This window comes from Onychomys torridus, chromosome 9, assembly GCF_903995425.1.
Source record: "Onychomys torridus chromosome 9, mOncTor1.1, whole genome shotgun sequence".
Lineage (NCBI taxonomy): Eukaryota > Metazoa > Chordata > Mammalia > Rodentia > Cricetidae > Onychomys > Onychomys torridus.
The window spans coordinates 13,810,351-13,825,086 of record NC_050451.1 but is presented as its reverse complement, the minus strand read 5'-3'; the positions used below and the strand labels follow the sequence as shown (position 1 = coordinate 13,825,086).

The 14,736-nt window shown below is 46.0% G+C and overlaps 1 protein-coding gene across 3 annotated transcripts in view; it reads left to right on the top strand.

Moving 5' to 3' along the window:
- The window catches only part of Tspan14 (tetraspanin 14), a 57,427-nt gene that overhangs the window by 13,325 nt on the left and 29,366 nt on the right, over positions 1-14,736 (top strand). For all 3 annotated transcript variants that reach the window (XM_036199694.1, XM_036199692.1, XM_036199693.1), the window contains exon 2: positions 14,156-14,253. In XM_036199694.1, coding sequence (XP_036055587.1) covers positions 14,173-14,253 — 81 coding nt within the window. In that variant the 5' untranslated portion in view covers positions 14,156-14,172. The remainder of the gene's footprint in view (positions 1-14,155; positions 14,254-14,736) is intronic.

Here is a 14,736-nt window from a genome sequence, read left to right as displayed (position 1 = left end):
TAGAAATAAAATATAATAAAACAAAAACTAACACATCAGAATTGGACAAAACAAACAAAAGAGTTCAAGAGAAGACACACGAAGCAGAGACCCACTCACTTGCACACTCAGGAATCCCATAGAAACACTCAACTGGAAGCCGTAAAATATATACAAAGGACCTGTAGGGTAAAAAGACAAATAAAAAGATAATTTAAAAATACCAAAAAAAAAAAAAGAAAGAAAGAAAAGGAAAAGCCCTGACGGGAATTGTGAGACAGGACCTCCAGAGATGCTGTTGTGTTTATTTTCTGTTGGCCGTCTGGGGTGCAGCCTACCATTGAGAATGCTTTGTTTCCCCAGTGAGACTCCCTTGAAAGAAACACGTTTTCATTTGCAAGTGGTTAGACATTGGGCATAGCTTCTGGGTTGGGGATGGAGGCACATGTCCACTTCTTTCAGCTCTGGGACCCCGTTGGTGCAGACCTGTGCAAGCCCTATGCATGCTGCCTCAGTGTCTGAGAATTCACATGTGGGCCAATCATGTGATTTTGAAGGTGTTCTTCCTTTGTTGTCCTCCATCTCCTCTAGCTCTAACACTCTTTATGTCTTCTCTTTGGGCTTTTCTGAGCTCTGAAGGGAGGGATTTGATGGAGATGTCCTGTTTAGCTGAGTGTTCTAAGGTCCCTTTACTCTCTGCATAGATGTGTCCTGTGGTCTCTCTTCGTTCTAGTGTGCTGCTGGATGGCTGAGCAAGGCACTGGTCTGCTTCCCTGGCTGGAGTCTCTGTGTTTTGAAGAAAATGTTTGAGGTGGCTCTGTACCACTTCCCAGCCTCTGCATTCTGGTTGGAGCTATGGGGGAAGACTTCATACCTGTCCCACCTGCCCCACACCTGCTGCCTCCCACCACTTCCGGGTTTTAGGAGCTGATCTGCTAAGCCTGTCCTTAGTTTCCCACCACTGATTCCCAGGGTTTTAAGGAGCTCCTCTTTGTTCCTTTTCTCATTTGATAATCTTGAGTACTTGTCTTTATTTGGTTTTTTTTCCCCAGTACACTCCACTTTTCATAGTTTCTTCTGGAAGGCTTTTGTTACTTGGTTTGTCCTTAAGTTTTAGTATTTGCTTCCCTAAGTATCTTTGCTTTGCTTGAGGAAGGCCCAGACTCAGGCTCTTCCCTGGGCTGGAAAGTGACTCACTCAAAAGGCAGGGAAGGGTTGGAGAAGTTCTCTTGAATACCATCTTGGAGAGGGAATAGTGGGTTATGTCTCAACATAGTATACTGTAGCATACAATGCAATTTAGGATGCACCAAGTCTTAAACATCTTAGAACTGTAATCATTTTCCTTTCAGGCAGGAAGAAAATGGAGACCAGGAGTAAATATGTATGATTCAAAATTCTCTCATGTAGTTTCATTGTGTTAGAGAAGCCGAGTGGGGGTGGGGGGTGGTAGCAGCCACACAAAAGAGAACATTTCATATCCCCATTAGGCATGCAGGTCGAGTTCTTGCCAGCTCTACAGAGCTCTGTTACTGGCCAGCAGAGACCTTGTTATTGGAGCAGAGTTTTCTTTTCCAGAGTTGGCTCTTTCTTCACTGGGAGTCACTGTAGAGTTCAAGAATTGCTCTCACCTAATGTTGGTCTTTCAAAGGTGCCATGTGGCTTTCTCTCGGTACTGCCCACAGTGCCCAGCCTATAGCTGGGGGTACGCAGGGGTCTCTGCTGATAAAATGCATTGGAGGGTGAGTCTGGTTCAGTGAGATAGCTGTCTGCTAGTAGCTTGGTTGCTGCACGTCCCCATGTGTGTATGAGGAGGCAGTACTGTTGCCCTCACACCTGTGTGCCTGTAGAACTGGTGCGCTCACCTGCCTGACACCAGAGCATTTTCTGGTCTGCTTTCTGCCTCCAGTGCTTACCTGCTGTATTTAGGAGCTGGAATTCTGGCTGAGTCCCCAAGTCAGGCCCAGCTGTGCATTGGAGTTACTTGCACTGTGCCCTGATGAGGCAGAAGCAAGTCATGCAGTGTCCTCTCCCATAACAAAGGAGGCACTTGCTGAGCTAGCCTGTGCAGTGAGAGGATGCAAAGCAGGCCATCCTCAGCCCTGCTGGTCTGGGAACTTTGGTTGTATGGCTCCCACTGGAGAATGTCTGAATAGGCACAGGGCCTGGTCTATGTCTCCTGGTTCTGTGGGTACAACACACTAGCCTTCTGAGTTCTTATCCCCCCCCCCCCCTCGCGCGCGCCGGATTCTCTACATTGTGTGCAACTGACCAAAATTCTCCAGTACTCGTGCCAGAGGATGGTGTAGACATTTTGCCAGGACTTAACATTTTCAGCAGATTACCAGATATACAGTGTCAGCCCTGCATCCTGTGTGTGGGTGGCTTTGCCTTTGATGGCAGAGGGAAAGTGGTGTAGGAAATGAACTTGTAACCCTGGGAGGTACGCAATGGCAGTTATGGGTACCTGGCCCTGCCTCACCTGGGCCTGCAGATGCTGCACGAAGCTTTGGGTACAGTTGTACAAGCTGTGGGGTGATTCATTCTGAAAACCTCTGCTTGGCCTGCAGTCTTGTTGTCCTAATGTTCTGTCAGCTGCTGCTGAACTTCCCCTCCCCCCCTTCCTCCTTTTTTAAGAGAAAAAGACTACAGACTGTTTTGACTTGAAGCCCCTTATTTTCTGGAACCACTTGTAACTTGTGTTTGGTTGATGTTTCTGTACAATTAGAGTTAGGCCATGCACTTTCCTCAGAACACTTCCTACAGAAGCAGTGTGGCCCAGGTGCCTCTGCTGGGAACCACAGGTGGTGTGAGATGCTTTTGACTCAGTTTGACTCATGGCTGGTGATGTGAGCAGCAGTGTGCTGTCAGCTGGCTTCCCCACAGCAAAGTTACTGGGCTGCCCTATGTAATTAGTCAGTGCCCATGGGGAGGTGCTTGGAGACCTACATTTGAAAATGTAGGAATCTTAACAGAATGGGTTAGTCCAGTCACAGTTACTGAATGGTGATAATCTAATTTCACGGTTCCCTCCAGTTTTCCTTTGGCATTTTCTTGTAAGGAGCTCTTTTTCTCTATCCTTTGTTTATCTATTTTTTTTTTCTTTTTTTAAGTAAGTGCCTTTCTAGGTCTATCCTAGTCCTTATTGAAGGGATCTTCTGGAAACATCTGGACTAATCTGCATGTCTGTGTTTGGGTTCAGCTTGACCAAGCTCATTTTCCAGTGGGCACCCCAGGGAGCCAGCTAACTGTAGAGAAAAGTAACCCGTTCTGCTTGCCACCATGCTGGGTTTCTGGGTCAGAGCTTTTTTGAACAAAAGCTCCATAGCTTTAAAAAAAAAATCATAAAAAGAGTAAATCTGAAAATCACTCAATTAGGTGACCTCCATTTTATGCCCAGTGGTGCCCCTCTCCTAACCCATATCCACCCTCCCTTAGCACCTCTGCCTATGCAGCAGCAGGCAGCACGAAAGCAAATGAAAGCTGATTCTCTAAATTAGCCAGGAGGCCAGTGATGTTCCTGACACTCAACAGGTTTTGGGTTGTGGGTCGTTGTTGGTAGAAACTCAGTATTTAATTTAGTATGTTCAGTGCTTTAGCAGGAAGCTAGCCACATAGAACACCAGGAGCATTGGAAAGCCTGGTGGGGTTCAGAGCTGGCTGGCTCGAGTCCCAAGCTATGGTGTCTCCTGAGGGCCCAACAGACTGGGGACCTTCCTGTCCTCCTCCACAGCTGTCCTTTAGGGTAGTACTTGTAATACAGGAAAAGGCTTCCTCTAAAGCCTTACTTACAGTGTCTTCCCAGGATAGAGTCCCACTTTTTGATCCTAGCAAGTGTCTGGTAGGCCTTGGGCTTGGGGTGTTAGGTAGCTAGGGACTGGGTCAGCAGAGGCCATAGACAAGTCTGACTCTGAGCATGAGTCAGAGCGCTAAGCCCCTTCTTTGGGTGGCAGTGCCTTGGGCTAAGGCATAAAATGGTTGCTTTGTGAGATTCCTGTGGGTCATGAGGCAGCTGTTTTGGCATGTTGTTACACGCTTCTCTCCTGCTGGAGCACTTGCTCCTTCTGTACCCACTTCATTTACCTTTTCCAAGTCTCATCTTCTGGGCTTACCTGTTCCTCAGCCTGTAAATGAATGTTCCTACTACCCTGTAAGCATGAAAGCCTTCTCAGTGGGAGCGTTCAGGGCCCAAGAGTGCTGCTACTTGGAGGCTCAGAGGGGTCCTAGCATTACAGCATAGGGCTGCCTTTATTTGGGAAGGTTCTGGCATCAGTGCTAGGAGCCTTGTGAAAAGGTAGATTCTTGGTTAATGGCCTGCTCTGGAGAATGAGAGGGAGGAGAGCTGTCAAGGATCATTAACTGTGTGTGAGGCTGGGGGGGGGGGCGCACTTAAAGCTTGGGAGTGGTAGTGAAGTCACTGAGGTCAGTTGGGTGTTCAGAAAAAACAGAAGGGTAAAATGGGAGAGGGAAGGTAGATGGAGATAGCTGTAAGAGACCTTCAGTACTTAAGTGGGAGGGATGAAGATCTGAGCCGCAGTCCCCCGGAGGAAGGGAGAGCAGTCAAGAACAGCTCATGAACAGATGTCTCAGAGCCTGGGTGTGTACTGACTCAGATACCTTAGGGACTTAGGTGAGGTGAATCATGGCCTACTTTTTTGCCTGGGGTTTAGGGATCAGGCATGAATGGCAAGACAGGAGTAGAGAGAGACTCTGAGATTTGGAACTACCTACAGGAGGGTGGTAAACACACAGAGCACAGCCTTCCCTAAGCTGTCAAGGCAGCTGGTGCTGTATGGTTAGTCAGGTTCTGCAAGGTAGGCCAAGAACACTTGTAGCCACGCCTTCCCAGCACTGGTTCCCCTTTGTTTACTGTCCTCTGGCTTCCTTTCCTCTTGGCCACAGTCTTTCTGCCAGTCTGTCTCTCTTGCTCTCTTCTGTTGTGATTTGTAATCTGTATCAGAAAGAGCTGGTTCTATTTTTTTTTTTTTAAGTTTACTAAAATACTGAATGAGATTGAGGTGGACTGAGATCTGCATTTCTAGCAGGCTCTGCTTCCTGATGCTGTTGTCTGATCTATGGTATCAGTACTTGGTGTTAAACCACACATTGTCCAAAGATGGTAAGTAAGAATGAGGAGATACTTGACAGCTGCTGGGAATGGAGGCCCTAGGAATGCATAGAGGAGGCTGGCCTCCTTGCTGGGTGAGCTATGACTTGACTTCTTTGGGTGTGGCACAGTCAAATACCAAACCACAGGCTCTACATGGCTGAGTCCTAGAGGCTGAGAACAGACAGCAGATCTGGAAATGAGTGGAGGAGACAGTGAACTTTTCTCTACCCCAAGTTTTGCTTTAAAGATTTGTAACAGAATCCTCTTGGTGCGTTGGGACAGAGCTCCCTGTCTCCTTGTTGACTGTCAGCTAGGGTTGTGCACATGAGTAACTCCTACGGTCTCTGGTCACAGGTGTCTGTCTCCCTCATCTCAAACCAGCAAGAGTAAAACAGAGCTGCTTTTGCTTGGTGCCTCTGCATTCTGCTTTTGCCTTCAGCTGGGAAAGAACTTTTCTTTCAAAGGCTTATGTAATTACAGGCAGCCCTGAATACCCACAGGTTCTGAGTCTATGGATTCAAACAACCGCAGATTGAAAATACTCAAGGAAAAAAGGTGTGTCTGCCTGCACATATATTTTTCCTTGACATCTTTCCTTAAACAATATAGCAAGCAACAGTTTACAGAGTATTTATAGTACATAAGGGATTGTAAGTGATCTAGAGATGATTTAAAATTTTGAGATGTGCATAAGGTTACATGGTAAAGAATACCTCTTTAAAACCACATTTTATTTATTGTGCACGTTTGTACATGTATATGTATGTATATCTATTTACATCTGTCTGTGTGGGTGATTGAGTCAATTCTCCCCTTCCACTATGGGGATTCCAGAGATAGAACTCTGTCATCAGGCTTGGTGGCAGGAGCCTTTACGTACTGAGCCATCTGGTTGACTTTACACTTTTTTGAAGGGACCTGGGTAGGTTTTGGCTTCCTTGCCATCCCTACAGATGTCCAGAGACAACTATGTGCTGTACCCACTCAGACTTCCCATTTTAAGACCAGTTGATTAGTAGCCTTAATTACAAAGTTTCTTTTGATGTTCATGTAGTAATAGATTATGATTCGTGATGTTTTTACCTCACTAACTAAAAGATGGCAACTAAAACTACTTCCTCCAGTGTAATGGCTGAACTTGTGAATTGAGCAGACTAACTTTACTTTCTCTTGTAAGTTAAGGAGAATTTAAAATAGGAATCAGTGCACCAGTTTAGGCATCAATGAGTGGGTAATAGGAAGAAAAAAATGTAATATGAATAAGTAGATTAGCAATCCATTTGTAAGAATTGATGGCACCAGGTTATTCTGGGGAAGAAGAAGAGGAGAAGGGCCCTTCTGTGGACTCCTCAGGAGGGTGGGATAAGGTCGGTAAACATGAGCACAGTTGTTTTATTGTGGACTCCTTCCCTTCCTCCATGGACTGCTCGGCTCTCTCGCCCATGTTAATAGAACACTGGAAATTATTCTACAGTGGAAAGACCCAAGCCTAGGAGACTGAGGTATTCTTGGGAGTTAATGTTGAGACCACCACGCTGTTCAAATTTCCAGCCCAGTTTTTTTTTTTTTCTAGAACACTAGTGGCTTGGTTGGGGAAACCTAACTAAATAAAAACAAAATGCCAACAGACCAACATTTAGAAACCCAGTAATACTGGCTGCATGGATTTAGCAAATGGTTCAGCCAGATCATCCTGGACAGAAATCTTTCTGCTCAAGGACACATTTTATTTGTTCTTAATTAAATATTACTGGACATATGGAAAGTACCTACCATGAGTGACAGCAAAACCAATTAAAAACATCTTGAAAGAAGCAGCTTATTTAGATAAGACTATTTTGAGAAAAACTGTTTAGACATTTCATTTAGATTAAGAGAAATGCAATAGTGTGAAATAAGAACAAGATTGTATTTTTAAAGGCACATTTAGAATGGAAAAAAATAATTAAAAAACAAGAGCTGAGCAAAAATATCATTGAATTGTTCAGAACTAGTAAGAGGTAGAGTTAAAATGGTCTTCTGGGAGAGTGCAGAGGTAGGTAGTGGGCAATAGGGCAGAGATGGTAAGGTGACTGGTTTTCCCCAGGTTCCCACCTCCATTAAGAGGAGCTGCAGAGGTGGCAGCATCATGGAGGGAAACATCTCTTGGAAAAGTAAGTCTTTATGTTGGGAGCTCCTCTGCCCGTGGAAGGAGTTGGATGAAGGTAGATCAGTGTCAAAGGCTCAGTATGTGTGTAGATGACCCCATAAGCTTACAGAGAGAAATGGTTGAAGTACCAGGATTTGGGATCAAATAGATTTAGGCTTCTCCAGAATATAGAAGATGGAGAAGGGATGACTTCACTCTCTATATGAAATTAACTCCCAGCCTAGACTTTTACTTATAGGTATTCCTGTACCCTATCTTAAAAACCTCAGGATTTCTCACAACACTAAGTGTAGGCAGGACCTCCTGTGGGCAATACCCAAAGAGAACTGTGTGTCTCTCTGCCTAGTACCTTGGAAAACTCTGCTCTGAGGGTAGGAATAGAACATCCGATGCTTAAGAACTTACTGAGAGCAAATTTCGACAGCTCTCATTTGAATTTGAGGTTGTTGATCAATTCATAAGATGCCAAATCAACAAAAATAATTATTCTAGAGAAAAAAAAATACTGGGAAAGAAAAGCAGTCATGGTTTGTGTGGCTCATTCTGCCAGCTCACATGGTCATCATAATATCAACTCTGAAAATTACCCAGCCAGCTCTACAGCTTCACTGTAATTAGAATGGAGAGATGGAATGGGACAAGCATGGGGGAGTGGCTTAGGAAAAGATGGGGTTGGTAGGGAATAGAGATACATCTCCATCTTCCAGAGTGGTGACCGACAGGTAATGCTCTAAAGAGAAAACCAGTTAATAGTAATGTAAGCGTATAGAGTTACTCCAAGAGTCCCCAGATGTAAGTCAGTGTCTGTTGATGTGAGGAAACACTGTGATCAAAAGGCAAGTTGGGGAGGAAAGGGTATATTTGGCCTACACTTCAACAGCACTGTTCATCAGTGAAGGAAACCAGGACACGAACCTGGAGGCAGGAGCTGAATCAGAGGCCGTGGAGGGGTGATACTTACTGGCTTGCTCCTCATGGCTTGCTCAGCATACTTTCTCATAGAACCCAGGACCACCAGCTAAGGGATGAAAACACTCACAATGGTCTAGGCCCTCCCCCATCAATAACTAATTAGGAAAATGCCTTATAGCCGGGTCTTATTGAGGCATTTTCTCAGTTAAGGTTTCCTCCTTTCAGGTAACTCTAGTTTATGTGTCAAGCTGACATAAGACTAGCCGGCATAGTCAGCTAGAAGTTAATGTACCCCAAAGTGGAAAAGACCTGTATCCAGGGGTAAGGCTAGAGTCACCATTTTTCTCAACATGATTGTTGATTTTTGTGTCTTGTGACAGTTGATTCTTGCATTGTATGTAGGTAAAATTAAACATTCAAAATGGTAGGAATAAGGAATGCATAGCATGTGATAAGGAGCATGGTTTCAAGAAAGTGTTCATGCAAGTGTGCACGCTTCATCCCTCCCACCTTCCTTCCCCTCTTTCCTTCCCTCCCTCCCTTCCTCCCTCTTTTCCTGTCTTTATTCATTCATCATAGCAGTACTGGAGATTGAGCCTAGGGCTTCATGTATGCCAGGCAAATGCTGCCACTGTGTCTCTTGTCCTTGAAATGTCATCACAGTGGGCCATAATCAAACGGTTGGTGTATTTGTTCTCTTATCTGTGTCCAAAATACCTGAGAGAAGCAACTTAACCTTCTGGGCTTATTTTGGCTCATAGTTCAGAGAGGCCCAGGCCATCACAGCTAGGAAGGCAGGATGGAACTTTTTGGCAGTAGAAGCATGTGCAGACCAGGAAGCTAAGTGGGACTGAAACCCTCAAACAGCAATCCGTAATGATCAAGTCTCACCAGCCAGGCTCACCTCCTAAAGGCCCCACAGCCTTCTCCAAGGAACAGGTATTTAAAACAAGCCTGGCTGGGTGGCAGTGTCATGGCCTTTAATCCCAGCACTAGGGAAGCAGAGCCAGGTGGATCTCTGTGAGTTTGAGGCTAGCCTGCTCTACAGAGCGAGATCCAGGATAGGCACCAAAACTACAGAGAAACCCTGCTTCAAAAAACCAATCAACCAACCAAACACAAACCATAAGCCTGGGGAAGACGGTCCGGCTCGGAGACACCAGTTGAAAAGGCATGGTTACTGTCTTGCTTTCAGTTCACTTTAATTCTTCGGAACTGGAAGTATTTCATAGTTGAGCAGGTGCTAACTTTTTAATTAAGCCAGGTCAGTGGGGAAGATTGCTGCAGCTTTAATATGATAGTCAGATCAGGGAACCCTGTTGATGATGTCTGTGGGCTCACCACTCCACTCCCCCACAGTGGCCTCCATCAATGTTTAGAATGCCAAGATGGTAATGGCAAGTGTGATGGTGGAAACCTTCTCGGAAAATCACTTACAGAACCACGACATGCAACCCCTTTCATGCTCTGGTTTTCCATTTGGCCTTTACTAACATGCCTACAAATTGTTCCGTAATAGCAAGCCATGATGTTCACATTTCATACTTAATGCGTATTGGTTTTCTTCTGCTGACTTATTTTCATGAAGCAGTTCTTAGTCCTGAGTTTATTGGATTAAGGATGTGACCAGATTTAATTTCTGTAACTGTTTGTTGGCTTTCCAGAGGGTAGTCACATCCATCTGCTGCCTGCCGTTTGTACATATGCTTGCCACTAGTAGTGGTGGCACTCTTAAATTTGGAAGTGTGACCTAGTGCCCCTGGACAGTCTGCAGATTTTATCTTCAGTGACAGAGAAGGTTTTTCATCTGTAAGTCAAGCTGCCCTTCTGTTTCTGTACTGTCCATAGTCATGGTTTACTGTAAGTAAGCTTGAGTCTTGTGTTATTGGGCATGAGTCATTGTTCCAAACATTTACCTTCTATCAGGGCTGCACCTTCCGAAAGCTTTCATAATTTATATTTCTTTTATTGTTTTAATGTAACTTAATTATGTGGAAATTTGGCCATAATCTTATACTTTCTTACACCCCACCTCCTGTTGCTTCAAAAGAGAAGATGATTAAGGGGGAGAAGGATCCGAATACCCTGTTCTCCAGAATGTATGTGCACTTGCATGTGTAGTGTGCCCTTTAAATTATTTAGATTGATTTTTGCCTATTTAATCCCCCTCAGACTGTTAATCAGCTTGCGCAACACTTTAAAGTAATTCTACCTTTCCTGTTTACCATGTAAATGCTTTATTTTATATCTGTAAGTTCTGGGAGTTCAGAGTTGAGGTCTCGATCATTGTTTTTGATGCATATAAAGTAGTTTTAGATTCTTCTCTGCTAAGTCTGTTGGATTCTGAATAGTTTATTGACTTTTAGGAAGCCAAGATTGGTCAGTCTCTGTCAGGGTCTGTCTGTCTCTGTCTCTGTCTCTCTGTGTGTGTGTGTGTGTGTGTGTGTGTGTGTGTGTGTGTGTGTGTGTGTGTGTGTGTGTGTGTGTTAAGGTAAAGAGTATTGGTGTCAACTGAACAGGGTTGGTACTTGGCTAAGGTCTGCTTTTACTCTTGTGTTTTGCTCATGAGGTGAGATGCCAGGGACCCTGGACACTTTGGAGTCATTTGGGGTCAGCTCTACTTTCTAGTATCCTCACAGCTGGGAATGTGGGGAGAGCCTGGACAGCTGGTTCATGAGTGCTCAGTCCTTATTCTGCCCCTGAAGTTTTGAGGAGCTGGGGTCCTAGCTTTGCTAAAGACCATCATGCCCTGTTTCGGAGGACAGGTTTAGGCTGGGCAGGAAAAAAAAAAAAAAGTGTTCCTGTTCTGCAGTGTAAGCTGTCTTTAGGCTTCTGGCCTCCTCTGAAGGAGATCTCAAGGCCACCACCATTTTCCCCTTCCTGAGACTCATGGCAGAGGGCTGGGAAGCAGGATAGAGAAAGGCCGAATTTTTTCTTTCCCTTGAAACAGTTTCCCTTCCTGGGAGTTGGGGATGCAGAAATAAGTACCATCAGGAGGACACCCTTACCCCAGGGCCTGAGTTGTCATTTCGAAGGAAATGACATGATGCTCATGCACGTTCTTGGTTTGTGAGTTTGCTGTATGAGTGCGATACCTTGTGCCCTGGACAGTTAGGGAGTGTGTGGCCACTGCTCGTGGACCTGATGCTAGTGAGTTGCGAGTGTTGGGAAGTCACTACATGTGGAGGTTTTAATTAGGTCTTGGCTGTTGCCATCTTTGATGAGGGCTTGGCCCCCAGTGACTGGTTTGTGCGGACAGAGTTGCTTCCTGTTTGTTGTGGGGCTTGTGGGGTGGGGGGGGGGGGTGAACCAGATGGGGAGAGAAGACAGCACCCTGAATAGGGAGAATCTACAACACTCCGGAGTACTATTTTCCTGTGGGGTGGTCTCCTGTGTTGTGTGTCTATGTTCTCCATATTGAACTGGCTAGAACTGAAGGAGACCGGGATTTGTAATGTGATGGTCTTTGTGTCACCACAGGGTAATCATGAGGGCCTGGAGCTGGAGCACAGGGTGTGAATCAACATCACCAGGCAAAGCAGACAGTGTTTGCAGATGAGAAGAAAGAGGAGGCGCAGAGTTCTTATCCTCGCTGGGCTAAATGGTGGTCATGGAGTACTGTGTCCGTCTAGGAATTGTGAACATCTGGGTGCTTGTGTGGCCTGTTTCCCCGGCTTCTCCGTGAACCCTGGAAGAAGGGGTATATTTGATGCTCTGAGGACAGGATGGTCTTGTCTCTAAGAGGGACAGAGTTCCTAGCACTTGGGACATTTTGCTACCACATTTCAATAGCTAAGTGGATTGGTTTTAATGGGTTCTAGGTGTATTTTTTTTTTTTTCCAACAGAAGACAGTCCGGTTCTTTCTAATTATCGTTCCCTCCCCACAAATATCTTCAAATGAAACAGACAACCCTTGTGCTCTGGGGTTTATCCTCTCTGGTTAGGTGTCTGCATGGTCCATTAGATCCTGCCAAGGTGCTGCAGCCAGACAGCAGGGCTCTTCTGTCTTCCCAGGGTCCCCACAGAGACAGTAGTCCTCTGGTGTATAATAGCTGCTCCATCAGGCATGCATCTGGCCTTGTGCGCTAGTCACCCAAGAAACTTGTTGACACATACTCAAAGCCCAACCAAACCTACACAGAATGGTGGGGAGGCTGGGATCTGTAGAATGTGAGGCAGACTCTGATGATGTTAGGTGAGGCCCTCATGGTGGCACCAGGGACTAGTCATACATTGCCTGTTTCAGTTGAGGACCCTGAGGCCTCAGTGGGGCAGGACTTGATTGGGTCTGGCCATCTGTGAAGAATGGTGCCTGTGCCTTTCCTGAGAGAGTTCGAGTTTCTCCCTGTTGTTGCTGATGTGGTTCTGTGGTGCTCAGCCTGTAGCTGTGTGCCTGATGTCCAGAGCCCTTGATAACCCAGGATAGTGTGTTCCCTCTCATTCTTAGAGGGCAGTGTCATGGAAGTGTTCTGGTGGTGGGGTGATGAGCAAATGTCAGGCTGCTGGGTGGCTGAGGGGCCACTCCTGCTGTCTTGCACATCTCTCCTGGGAGCTGGAGCAGATAGGGTGAGTCAGTGAATGGTGAGGTCTAGACAGTACACATGGATTGCATACTTTGGAGTGTGACTGAGTAGGTACAGGGCCCATTTCTAGAGGAATGTGGATTCATCTCCTTTCTTTGTTCATTTTTTTCAAAATTGCTAGCCAGCAGCTGCACTCTGATGGTTACCTCTTTAGAACTGGTTTTGCAAATAACCTTTCCTCAGGAAGGCTATGAAGTTGGTTTTTTCAGGTGTCTGGGTACAGGGGTTGTCTCCTCACTGCCAGTGTGGCCTTATTTGTTCTTGTCCTGGGTCCTGGTTCTAAATCTGGTGCCTTCTACCCATGAAAGTGTGCTTGTCTGCATGTACTTGTGGGTGGTGGTTTTAGGGGGTGGTAGTACCCCCTTACTGCCTGGAGCCTCAGATCCTGCCCCCTTTCATCTTGAAGACCCCACCCTGACCCACGACCCATCCATGCTCTATTCCTGAGGGTGATGGGTAAATGAAAGTAACATTGGTGGCCTGGCTCTGAATATTTTGAACAGACAGATAAGAAACAACTTAGAGTATTCACAGCTCCAAGAGTGTTCCCACAGGGACAGTATAATCCAGATTTATTGTATTTGGCCAAGAGGCCAAAGCTGTGGTCATGGTGGATAGGGATGGCAGGATGGAGTGAGGGTGAATGCTGGTTGCTGCTGTGGGCCTCAGGGGCCTGCTCACTTCTCTACACACTGAGTCTGGGAGCTTGTCTCAGAAAACAGGCAAATGAACAGGGAGCCTTAATCGTCTTTCTGTGTTGACCCCGTGGTTGGATCCTGCACAGGCCTGCCTGTCTTTCAGTTTTCTTCCCACTGGGGCTTCCTGTGATCAAGTCTTCATTTCCTCATTGGCTATGGTGGATAAAAGAATGGGGACAGTGGAATCTGCTCTCTGTGGTTCAGATTCTGGGCTCTGTCCTTACCCTCTTATTTATGAATTTGTTTTTGGAGGTAAGGTCTCACTGTGTAGCCTAAGTTGGCCTGGAACTCACAGCAGTCCTCCTGCCTTGGTCTCCTAAAAGCTGGGATTATAGGTGTGAACCACTGTCTGTCCTCCATATTGAAAGGGGAAAGTCACATGACCTTTCTGAACTCCAGTGTCCTTGGCATGGGGTGGAATAATCAATACACAGCTGAGAAGAAGTTGAGATAAATGGTTGAGATGCTTCTAAACAGACTTTCTGGTACTTTGAAGACACTTAAAAATTGCCATCCTCCCTTTTTCAAATTTCTCTTTGTGGAAGCTGACTTAAGCTGATTGTTGTCTAGCCTCTAGTTGGCACTGCTCGTACATTTGTGTTTGGATGAACAAATGCACATGAGGGACGGTAGAGATTTCTGGAAGGTGATGGGACCCTTGGCCTTTCTGTACTTGGGGAGCAGGTTTAAAGCTGACTGCCTCATCAGTCACTGTCCTTGCAGGTCCTGCTTCTCAGAAGATGCACTATTACAGATATTCAAACGCCGAGGTCAGCTGCTGGTACAAGTACCTGCTCTTCAGCTACAACATCGTCTTTTGGGTAAGTCCAGGGGCATGGTCATGGTCCCTTGTGTGATTGGAACCTTCATCACCAAGTCATGATTCTCTGTTTATTTCTGATGACCAGACTTGAATGATGCTTTGGGAAGAGGTGGTGGGCAGGTTCCATGGTCCCTGTCCTTATAGTACCAGGCAGGAGTGTTGTCATGAGTGGACCAAGGTGACTGAAAGCCAGACTAAGGGCTCCAACCCAGTCTGGAGGATTCAGGGAGCCTTTGGAAACAGTCTCAGAGTGACATTGCTGCCCTCCTATCCCAGCAATGCCTTGGCAAGACACAGGGACTTTGTGGGCCAGGTTCTCTACTATGTCCGGAGAGGGGATAGTTGATGAGGGTCATAGTGGTTTACTAAAAATGGTATTAACTTGCTGAGCACTGGAGAGTAGGCAGGGTAGCTCTGGAGGGGAGGCAGGGTAGCTCTGGAGGGGAGGCAGGGTAACTCTGGAGGGGAGGCAGGGTAACTC